The sequence below is a fragment of the Tachypleus tridentatus genome, chromosome 2 (genome assembly GCF_004210375.1).
Source record: "Tachypleus tridentatus isolate NWPU-2018 chromosome 2, ASM421037v1, whole genome shotgun sequence".
Lineage (NCBI taxonomy): Eukaryota > Metazoa > Arthropoda > Merostomata > Xiphosura > Limulidae > Tachypleus > Tachypleus tridentatus.
In genome coordinates, this window is record NC_134826.1 from 19,670,733 (window position 1) to 19,682,774 (window position 12,042).

Consider the following 12,042-nt stretch of genomic DNA (forward strand, 5'->3'; position numbering starts at 1 on the left):
CTGATGTGACACAAGTACTTCATGCTGTTCTCTGGTCCTGATGCTACATAAGTACTTCATGCTGTTCTCTGGTCCTGATGCGACACAAGTACTTCATGCTGTTCTCTGTTCCCGATGTGACACAAGTACTTCCTGCTGTTCTCTGATCCTGATGCGACACAAGTACTTCATGCTATTCTCTGGTCCTGATGCGACACAAGTACTTCATGCTGTTCTCTGGTCCTGATGCGACACAAGTACTTCATGCTGTTCTCTGATCCCGATGCGACACAAGTACTTCATGCTGTTCTCTGGTCCAGATGCGACACAAGTACTTCATGCTGTTCTCTGGTCCTGATGCGACACAAGTACTTCATGCTGTTCTGCTGTTCTCTGATCCTGATGAGACACAAGTACTTCATGCTGTTCTCTGGTCCTGATGCGACACAAGTACTTCATGCTGTTCTCTGGTCCTGATGCGACACAAGTACTTCATGCTGTTCTCTGTTCCCGATGCGACACAAGTACTTCATGCTGTTCTCTGGTCCAGATGCGACACAAGTACTTCATGCTGTTTTCTGGTCCCGATGTGACACAAAACTGAGCAAAGCAAAAACATCTCCAAAGCAACTCCAATCATTACCAATTTGGCGTTGGCACTGCATACAGTTAAATCGCTAGGACTTATTTTGTTACGATGTCATCTTTTGATACTCAAGCAAGTTACGAGTTCCTGCACCGTCCAATATTCCTTTATTTATTTGTAATGTTTGCAACTTAACCTCGATTCTTCATGATTTGAGTCAGAATCTCTAAAATACTGATAATTTAGAAGCACAATCTTCAATGCTAGGAGTGGGCATGTATATGTTGTGGTGATGATGATATACTTATGTTCCTTAAGGACAGTTAGAGAACACCGAAACTGAAGTCAAGCCTTAATTTTTTTCTTGATGGACGATTTAGCGCCTTTGTTTTTAAAGGTAAAAGTATCAACTCCCTTTGTAGTTCCACAAAAAACCACAAAAGGCTTACATTTCTTCGTGTCGGAGAAGGTACGTTGTCCAATACACCAAATTAAAGAGTGCAAACATCAGTGGAAAAAGGATTCGTGACATGACGTCAATTCTCTTGGATCGAGTGGGGAATTTCTTGAGCCAGGTCTTAAAGGGGTTTATACTTCTGGAAGCTTGCATGTGGATTTCACATCTTTGAAACTTGTCATTTTGAATTTCTCCGTGATGATGGACCAAGGGTTTCTGAAATGGTTAAAGGCCATTTCTCAGTTAACAAAACTGAATTTGTTGTACCGAAATAAAACGTCCGTCGGTAGATACCAAACATACATAGTATTATAAAGAGATACGGAAAAAAAAAAAACTTATTTTTTCTGTATACAAGTTGCTAATTTTGTGTAGGAAAAGTTTTAGGGCAAAATTTTATGAGCAAGTATTTTTACGGTTTATATTTCGTACAAAAACGCATGAAAAGCAATTATGAGGAAAAATACGAGTAAAAAACGGAATATATTAAATATATTAATAATATTATTAATATATAATAAATATATTAAAACAAACACAAGATACTTTTTAAAAATAGAAAGAACTAAAAGCACGTGGTTAAGAAAACAAAAACTGCACGAGAACTTTAAATATGTTTGTAACTCAAATGATATACTCAGATTTATTTTAATAATTAACAAGTAACTTTTACTGAGTTTATTCGATGATAATGGAATTACTGTAAAAAAGATATTTTAGACTTGAGTGGAGTATCAGTTGATAATTAACAATTTAGTTTAAAAAAATTTGACCATGTAGTCGAAATGGATGAATATTTTGTATATTTGGGTGTCATCGTAGATGGTCAGTTGATAATTAACAATTTAGTTTTTTTTAAAAAATATTTGACCATGTAGTCGAAATGAATGAATATTTTGTATATTTGGGTGTTATCATAGATGGTCAGTTGATAATTAACAATTTAGTTTTTTTAAAAAAATATTTGGCCATGTAGTCGAAATGAATGAATATGTTGTATATTTGGGTGTTATGGTGGATGGTCAGTTGATAATTAACAATTTAGTTGTTTTTTTTTAAATATTTGACCATATAGTCGAAATGAATGAATATGTAGTATATTTGGGTGTTATCGTGGATGGTCAGCTGACAAATAATTTAGTTTTTTTTTTTAAATCCTTGACCATCTATTGGTACTGAATGGAGACTCTTCATATGTAGAGTAATTTTTGACATACCATAGCAAATGTTGTGGCACCATCTTCTAGGTGGTCAGGATCAAGTGAAGAGTTCTCAATATCCCACTTTCGTGAAGTCTTAGGTCCTTGTAGAATTTGGCTTCTGGAAGCGTAGTTCACCAGAGCAAATTCCAATAAGGCTCCAAATACGAAGGTGAGACAGACGCCAGTCCATACATCAATAGCCTTGGTGTAGGATACAGGAGGAAGTGACGCATTGATACCGGAAGTTTGGGTTGCCATAGTGAGCAGGGTGGTGACTCCAAGGGAAACACGAGCGGGAATGGCGTTTTGGTCCAACCAGAAAGAAACCCAAGATACAATGACCAGCATGCAACAGGGTATATAGATCGTGATCAGATAGTAGCTAAACTCACGCTTGAAAACCAAGTCCACCTTTAAACAACTGTACTCACCTGAGGAGAGAAACATTCAATCAAATAACACAAATAAAAACACACACACTCAGAAAAACAACTTTGTTAGGCGACACACACATTCAAGCACGTGCTGTTTGACCCCAGTGGTACAGCGGTATGCCTACGCCTAAAAACTGGATTTTTATACCGTTGGTGGGCAGAACACAGGTAATCCATTGTGTAGCTGCGTGTTTAATTCCAAACAAACGAGTACACTTCTACTGTTTATTGATTCATGAGCTATCTATGCTTTGCCTTCCACAGGTATCGAAACTCAGATCTTAGCGTTTAAGTCCGTAGGAACGTTTTTTTTTTTTCAAATCCCGATTCGTTAATTTAATTATATGTTTTATGAAAATGGACGAAGAAAATATGAAACAAATTCGTAAACTTCTGGAAGAACCAGGTTTTACTGTTAGTACACAACTGGATATGCTGTATTACGATTCTCAGAAGTTCTTGTGTTTGAAGTTTGAATTTCGCGCAAAGATATACGACGGCTATATGAGATAGCCGTTCCTAGTCATCACCACCCATCGCCAACTCTTGGGCTACTCTTTTACCAAAGAATAGTGGGAATGACCGTCACATCATAACAACCATACGGCTGAAAGAGCAAACATGTTTTCTATAGGAAGGAGGTTCGATTCCATGACTCTCAGATTGCGAATCGAGTGCTCCTAGACCACGTGGCCATGTTGGATTATTGTGCTTTTATTGGTTCGTATAGAAGTACTTATTGAAAACTACAGTATCGATAAACGTGTTCATAGAATTAGACTGTTTTAAACAAACACAAACCAAGCTGTACAAAAACAGAAAATCCTAACCCGTTATATCTTATTCACGTTCTAACAGTGAATAGCGTCCAGTAATTTGTACCAAACATTCAAACTTAACACGGACATAAATATAGTTTTACCAGAACATTCTTCTTTTACCTGGTTTGTTTCTATAAAACTGTACTATGGGCTATCAGCGCTGTGCTACTTGTGGAAATCGAACTCCAAATTTTAACGTTATAAGCCTTTAAGCTTACCTCTGTGCAATCACAAGAGGTCATTCATTTTTATCATTCTTTTCACACATTAGGTCCGGCATGGCCAGGTTGTGAAAAGGTGCTCTACTCGTAATTTGAGGGCCGCGGGTTCGAATCTCCGTCACACCAAACATACTCGCCTTTTCGTCGGTAAAAGTGTAGCCCAAGAGTTGGAGATGGATGGTGATGACTAGATTCCTTCCCTCTGGTCTTACGCTGTAAAATTAGGGACGACTAGCGCAGATAACCCTCCTGTAGCTGTGCGCGAAATTAAAAAAAAACTAACAAACTCTTCACTCCTTATTTAATTACAATATTAAAAAAAATCACCTGTGTTTGTCTTACTGGTACAGTAGTTGGTGAGATATTTTTCCAGTGTGAATCGAGGAAGATGTAGATTTTTGGTCACTTGGACCGGGTCACCTTCCTTCCATTCAAACTTCAGATCCTCCGTGGTATAACCATCTGTGTATAGAACATGAAATTGAACAATGGTTTGATGTCATTTAGAGTTCACGTTACAATCTTTTCTACATAAATAACACCATGATAGCGAACCATCTACATAATCGACATTCGAAAACTAAAACTTCACGGAAACTACGGCGGTATATTTTAGATACTTTCGGGAGACATAGTTATTACCAGGCATTCTTTGGGGTTTGGTTTATTTGGTATTTACGAACTATACAAATTACAGCATTAATTCCAGACTTGTATGACCTTTTTTTTTTTTTTTTTGGTTCTTAAGTTCGCGCTTCATTTGCTACATGTATTGTCTCATTTTAAAAGCTTTATGGGCCATCTATATATTTCTTTTGTAAATAAAAACGAAATTATAGGCACGGTGGAGGGAAACACCCGTAGTTTGTTCTTCATTTATGCGGTCGTAACCATTTTTAACTACTGTATCAATCATTATGTTCAGTTTCTCTACTAAGAACGAGAAAAAATCAATAGTTTGATACGACATTCGATTACGCCTTATGTTAGGAATGAAACAGAGAAAATCCATGCATTTATAGCAAAATAACATTAATTTTATACCACTTATGTGCTAATGCACAATGACATCGTAGGATAAGACAGACATTACAAGCAGATGGTGTTTATCATACAACGGTTGCATTCTTGTTACATTGTATTTACTGGAATATTAGACCCAAATTTGGCATTTTGAAAATGAATGCAATTTTTTATTATACAATTTAGTGGACTCTTTCTTTTCTGCGTAACGTTACACGAGGGGTTGTTTGTAGCCTGTTCCACACGTTCTTTCAACAACAGGTGTATTTTCGATTTCGTTTTGGTGTATGGTTGTTTAAATATGTAAATTATTGACATCAAATTCCAATGAAATGTAATTTGGTTCTACATAATTTAAATTTTAATTATTTTAACGTACCGCTGCAGCATTTTCTGGTGAAAGTGATTTCAAGGCAAGGGTCAGGCTTTTCATATAAGAGCAGATTGATCAAGAAATAAGGGCAGTGTTCTGTAATAAGTAACTTGAGTGAGGGTTTAGTTGTATGATAAATAAACAGATTTTATTCACTTTAAGAACAGTGAAAACAATATTTACACACATACAAATATGAACAACATGCATATCTGCATGTAGAAGCGGACAACTGCCTGCACCAGATCAGGGAATAGTTAACCAGTTTTCCGTCCCTCAATATAAGGCCCGGCACGGTCAGATGGGTAAGGTACTCGACTCGTAATCTGAGGGTTGTAGGTTCGAATTCTTGTCACACCAAATATGCTCGCTCTTTCAGCAGTGGGGGCGTTATAATGTGACGGTCAATCCTATTATTTGTTAGTAAAGAGTAACTCAAGAGTTGGCGGTTAGTGGTGATGGCTAGATGCTTTCCCTCTGGTCTCACACTGCTAAATTAGGGACGAGTAGTACAGATAGCCCTCGTGTAGCTTTGCGCGAAATTAAAAAACAAACAAACAATTATAACTTCTACATCATAAACGGTTAAGTTCGCGTTCAAAAATGATTTACTCCGTTCCACGTGTATAAACTTAAATATTGGGTCTAATACCTAAGTACTGACGTACATTACAGAGGTCGAGAAACTCAATACACCTTTAAAACAGTTCACTGATTCATTTAAACTGTAACAGACGATGCAATGATGTATTGTATAGTGGTTAACGTACCGGCCTGCGGGTTGGAAGACCCAAAATTTACGCATCGATGCTTCTGAACACGTTTCTGTGTGAGTGAGTTACACCTTGAAAGTCATTTCCATCATTCGGTTATAGCCGGTGAAAGACCTTTTGGTCAGTAGCTCAAGATTAGGGATAGCTATATTTGAACGCCAGAAATATTAACCTGGAGGGCTAGCCCTCGTGCGTATAAGGTGCCTTTCATGTTGAAAATACCAAATAAACACAAACAGAAACTTTTTACGAAAGTTTGGACTTAACTTTTTATAACACAAAACAAAGCTGGACTCACCTGTTTGGAAAGAGAAATGTTTTCGGAGATCTTCTAAATAGAAGTATACATTTATACATAAATATAGATTTGTATCTAGAAGTTACTTACAACTGGCCATGACGATAGAACAAGTCTGCTTGTCCAACGGGTAGTACTTGAGATTCATTGGACATGACAAAACAAGAGATATTCTGTTGAAGAAGAGATAGGATAAGAAACTACAGGTTTATTTTTTACCATGACTACCATATCTACCAGCTTATCTTTACTGCTACAATAAAGCTTGGTTTAAATTGTACACCTGCGCCCAGTGGCTCAGTTGTGTGTCTGTTGGCCTACAACGCTATAAATTGGGTTTCGATACACGTGGTGGGCAGAGCACACATTGCTCAGCTTTGTGCTTAACCACAAACAAACGTCAAATTTACAATCAGGCAAAAATTCCACTCCACCTCTCGAAACCTACAGCAATGATTTAGCTTCTGCAAAGTGGATTTTCAGCTTACCGAGAGATCGAAGCTCAAATTGTATTATTATGTTATTATTAGGATAATAATAATGCGTTATGTCATAACGATCAAATTGACGTTTGAAATTACTTCTCACGTTTCTTGGTCGGTTCCATTTAAAATTGTTGGTCTCTCAGTGGTTCAACGGTAAGTCTGTCGGCTTAAGAAACTAACCAGATCAATTTTAAATTGTATATATATATATATATGAATATTCCGTGATGACGAGAAAACCCACTTGTAGAGAAAATATATATAAAAACGGCTGGTATGGACAGAAAAAGCACTATATAGAGGAGCGAACAACGTTTCGACCCTCTTCGGTTATCGTTAGGTTCACAAAGAAAGAAGGTAACTGACCGATAGTTGACCACATGTTTGAAGGCGGTTATGTAATTGAGTGTAGGAATGTAGAGGGCGTGCTTAGATGTTGGATATATTTATTAATATAGGTATAAAGGTGTTCCTTTGTATTGGTTTATTTTGGGCTTGAGTTACTGTATAGTAAGGCTTCTCTAATTTTGCGTTTGTTTATGTTTGTTTATTTATTTAGTATTTGGGTGTTTTCTATGGTTATGTTGTGTTTATTTGATTTGCTGTGTTTAAAAACGTGTGAAGGTGACTTTTTTGTGTTCTTTGAATCTGGTTTCCATTTTGCCACTTGTTTCTCCAATATGGATGTCGTGGCAGTTATCACATTGTATTTTATAAATAATGTTGGTGTGGTGTTTGTCAGTGTAGTTTTTACATAGTATAGACGTTAGTTTTGTGCCTTGTTTTTGAGTTAATTTGCTATTAACTGGAATGTCATATTTTGTTACTAGTTCTTGCCAAATGTTGGTTATTTTTCTGCTGATGTCGAAAATATATGGTATGCAGCAGTATATGGTTTCGTGATTTTTTGATTCGTGAGATATATTTACTTTTGTTGGTTGATTTTGCTTTCTGTCTGGGTGTGTGTGTATAATGTTTTCTACGGTTTGTGGAGAAAACTTATTGATGTTGATGAAGTATTGTTTTATTTTGTCTAATTCATCGTTAATTTTATCTGGTGAGCATAGTTTTATGGCTGTGTTTATTTGGTTTCTTTGAATGTTGAGTTTTTGTTTTGTTTCATGTGCTGAGTCCCAAGGAATGTATAGTTCGGTATGGGTGATTTTTCGGTGGATTTCTGTTTTGAATTGTGTATCGATTCTTGTAATTTTGAGGTTAAGAAATGATATTTGATAGCTTTCATCCTGTTCACATGTGAAGTTAATGTTGGGATGTGTAGAGTTACTGTGATTGTAAAAATTAAGTGTGTGTTCTGTAGATTTGAATCCCGCAACCGTGTCGTCTACATATCTGTACAAGTGGTAGCAGTGGTGGATGTAATGCTGTGTTAATTGCTTGTGTTTCAACTTGTGTCATAACAATATTGGCTAGAACTGGTGATACTGGGTTTTCAATGCCTAGGCCATTTGTTTGTATATAGTTGTGGTTGTTGAACATGAAGTTTGTCTTCATCGTGGTGAATTCTATGAGGGTTGCTAATTGGTTGCTGGGAATGTCTATTGATGGGTTATGGTCTCGGATATAGAGTTCTAAGGCTATCTTGCAGGCTTCAGGAGTTGGGACTTTTGTAAACAAGGATATGACATCGAAACTGGCCATTAAGGCTTTATGATTGAGTTGATTAAGGTTAGATTTGAAATTAAAGGAGTCTTTGATGAATGAGCTGGCTGATGTTACATATTTGGAGAATGACCATGCTATGTATTTTCCATGATTGTAATTAAACGATTCATATGTGGACAATATTGGTTGTAGTGGACAATCGTGTTTATGAGGTTTGGGGATGTCGTATATTTGTGGTGTGCGTGAGTCGGTTTTACGTAGGTAGGAATAAAGTATTTGTGAAATTGTGTTGGTTTTTATCATTTTTAGTAGTATTTTGTTTAGTTGCATTCCATGTTGGATTTGTGTGTATTGGTTTAAATTTGTTTGTGTCTGATATACAATGTGATAACTGCCACAACTTCTATATTGGAGAAACAAGTAGAAAAATGGAAACCAGATTCAAAGAACGTAAAAAGTCACCTTCACACGTTTTCGAACACTGTAAGTCAAATAAACACAACACAACCATAGAAAACACCCAAATACTAAATAAAGAAACAAATATAAACGCAAAATTAGAGAAGCCTTACTTATACAACAACTCAAGCCCAAAATAAACTAATACCAAGGAACACCTTTATATCTATATTAATAAGTTTTATCTAATATCTAAGTATGCCCTCTACATTCCTACACTCAATTACACAATCGCCTTCAAACATGTGGTCAGCTATCGGTCAGTTACCTTCTTTCTTTGTGAACCTGATGATGACCGCTGTTCGTTCCTCTACATAGGGCTAACTCTTACCATACCAGCGTTTTTACACGTATATATGAATATTGTTAACAGTTACCATACGATTATTTGTAGTGGCTCTGTGGTAACTTTATAGACTGAAGAAACTAACAACAACCAAATCAAAATTAAACTATATATATATGAATATTATTAACATTTTCCATTATCCTTTCAACATGAGGCCATAAACCAAACTATGTTGTTTAGTGATCTGTTTATTTTAGAATAAATTAGCTGTTGTTGTCTGTAATTATTAGCGCTTTATACTTATTGTGTTTAACTTATTAAGAAACTATTTTATTTGACATTCACTAAGTTCAAGACATTTCTTAATGATATGAGACAAAAGAAAAAAAACACAAGATAACCATACTGCTTGCTGAAAAGGACATTTTGAAAACTCTATGGTTCTCACGTTTCTTTCTCTGTGAACCATATTATTGATTAATAACTGGAGAAAAGAAAGACACTCCCGCAGATATTTCACCATTTAATCAAATAGGCATCCTATACTATTGACTTAATACGCCCAGTTTAACGTCAAGTAAACCTACATCATTTTAGGTTAATAAGTGTGTTGGAAATGAAATCGAAAATATTTGTAAATAAATTTTTCAAACAAGAAAGTTTTTCCTTCCCTTAGCTTAATATAAGATCACGTGTACTTTAACTGATCCCTTTATTATGACCTCCATCTAATATCGGATTAAACCTCCTTCTGCCGGAAACTGTCCTTTTCTCACTCTCCGTGGATTACGGTTTTCGTTCGACAGAGGATTGCGGCAGCAAATACGATGACCAAGTACACCCATAAAGATGTTTAACAAGATTGAGTTTTGGTGATTTTGTTGGCCAAGAAAGAAAACGAGCTCATTGTCACGTGCTTCGAGCCAAACCTCGGTTAACACAAGCATAGTGAAATGTTGCCGTGTCATTTTGGAAAGGTCTGCGTTCGTCAGGATGGAAATACAGCATCGTAGGGTTGACACAGTCAGTTTCCATTTACACTATGGACATTATTCTCCTGTACTCTTAAATCATTAAAGAAACCATTTTACGAAAGCTGTCTCCACACCATTACACCATCTCTAGGTATTTTTTATTCTATTGTAAAAGGAGAAGAAGGAAGTGAAACACGTCTTATATCACAAATATCCTATTATTATTCTTCCAAAGTTTGCACCCCAAGCAGCCACACACGATTTTGAGATTTTATCTTTGCACCTGAAGTTTACAGGATGGTTACTGGCAGCACTGTCGTTGTTGGGTGACCGATGACTGTTAAAGAAACCAGTCAGTTTTAGTACAATTTGATATCTGCTACACTTTCTAAACTAAACCACTTCTCTTTCCTCTTGGTTATTTGGTTGCTACAGTCTTCTATATTCTATTGCGTCAGATATTTTCTCTTTTTAACACAACTGCTAATACAATCTAATGATAGACGTCATTGAACAGCCAATTAAAGAAAAGGTTTCAACATTAACGTTTCTACTAGAGGAACTAATCAATAACATCCCTTTGATAGTCGGAGAGATCCTTGTTCTTACCTTTTGTCTCGCAAGTTCGTCATGATATGGCTACATTTATATCGTTCAGCCAATCACTTTACACAACAAATAATCAGTTTTTTCTTTGATGAATATTTCAGGCATTTTTCATCCATTTTATAGTCAGTATACTTACTTAATTTGTACAGTTCTACATAGTACAGTGATACAGTGAAATTAACCTCTGGCATTACCAAAGACATGGTAAAAGAACCAGAATAAAACGTACAGAAACAGGTAAAAAATGAATAATTAAGATTTTAATAACTGTAGGATACTCACAAGGGAAAATACACGAGAAAAAAGGTGACTCATACGTTTCGTCAAGAACATTCCGTTAACACACATAGAAAGACGGATGTACAAGCTTTAACTACACAGTCTAAGTAAGAACATTCCGTTAACACACATAGAAAGACGGATGTACAAGCTTTAACTACACAGTCTAAGTAAGAACATCTGTTAACACATATAGAAACAGACGGGTGTATAAGCTTTAACTATATCAGTCTAAGTAAGAACATTTCGTTAGCACACATATAAACAGACGGGTGTATAAGCTTTAACTACACAGTCTATGTAAGAACATCTGTTAACACATATAGAAACAGACGGGTGTACAAGCTTTAACTACACAGTCTAAGTAAGAACATTCCGTTAACACACATAGAAAGACGGGTGTACAAGCTTTAACTACACAGTCTATGTAAGAACATCTGTTAACACATATAGAAACAGACGGGTGTACAAGCTTTAACTACACAGTCTATGTAAGAACATCTGTTAACACATATAGAAACAGACGGGTGTACAAGCTTTAACTATAACTCGCCGGCTTATACCAGTCTAATTAAGAACATTTCGTTCGCACACATAGAAAGACGGGTGTATAAGCTTTAACTATATCAGTCTAAGTAAGAACATTTCGTTAGCACACATATAAACAGACGGGTGTATAAGCTTTAACTATATCAGTCTAAGTAAGAACATTTCGTTAGCACACATAGAAACAGACGGGTGTATAAGCTTTAACTATATCAGTCTAAGTAAGAACATTTCGTTAGCACACATATAAACAGACGGGTGTATAAGCTTTAACTATATCAGTCTAAGTAAGAACATTTCGTTAGCACACATATAAACAGACGGGTGTATAAGCTTTAACTATATCAGTCTAAGTAAGAACATTTCGTTAGCACACATATAAACAGACGGGTGTATAAGCTTTAACTATATCAGTCTAAGTAAGAACATTTCGTTAGCACACATAGAAACAGACGGGTGTATAAGCTTTAACTATATCAGTCTAAGTAAGAACATTTCGTTAGCACACATATAAACAGACGGGTGTATAAGCTTTAACTATATCAGTCTAAGTAAGAACATTTCGTTAGCACACATATAAACAGACGGGTGTATAAGCTTTAACTATATCA

At 36.0% G+C, this 12,042-nt stretch overlaps 1 protein-coding gene across 2 annotated transcripts in view; it reads right to left on the minus strand.

The window, feature by feature from the left end:
- Positions 1 to 368: 368 nt before the first annotated feature.
- The window catches only part of LOC143239100 (glutamate-gated chloride channel-like), a 180,243-nt gene continuing 168,569 nt past the window's right edge, over positions 369 to 12,042 (minus strand). For both annotated transcript variants that reach the window (XM_076479926.1, XM_076479935.1), the window contains exons 6-9: positions 6,258 to 6,340; positions 4,028 to 4,162; positions 2,240 to 2,655; positions 369 to 1,238 (exon numbers count right to left, since the gene is read on the minus strand). In XM_076479926.1, coding sequence (XP_076336041.1) covers positions 1,011 to 1,238; positions 2,240 to 2,655; positions 4,028 to 4,162; positions 6,258 to 6,340 — 862 coding nt within the window. In that variant the 3' untranslated portion in view covers positions 369 to 1,010. The remainder of the gene's footprint in view (positions 1,239 to 2,239; positions 2,656 to 4,027; positions 4,163 to 6,257; positions 6,341 to 12,042) is intronic.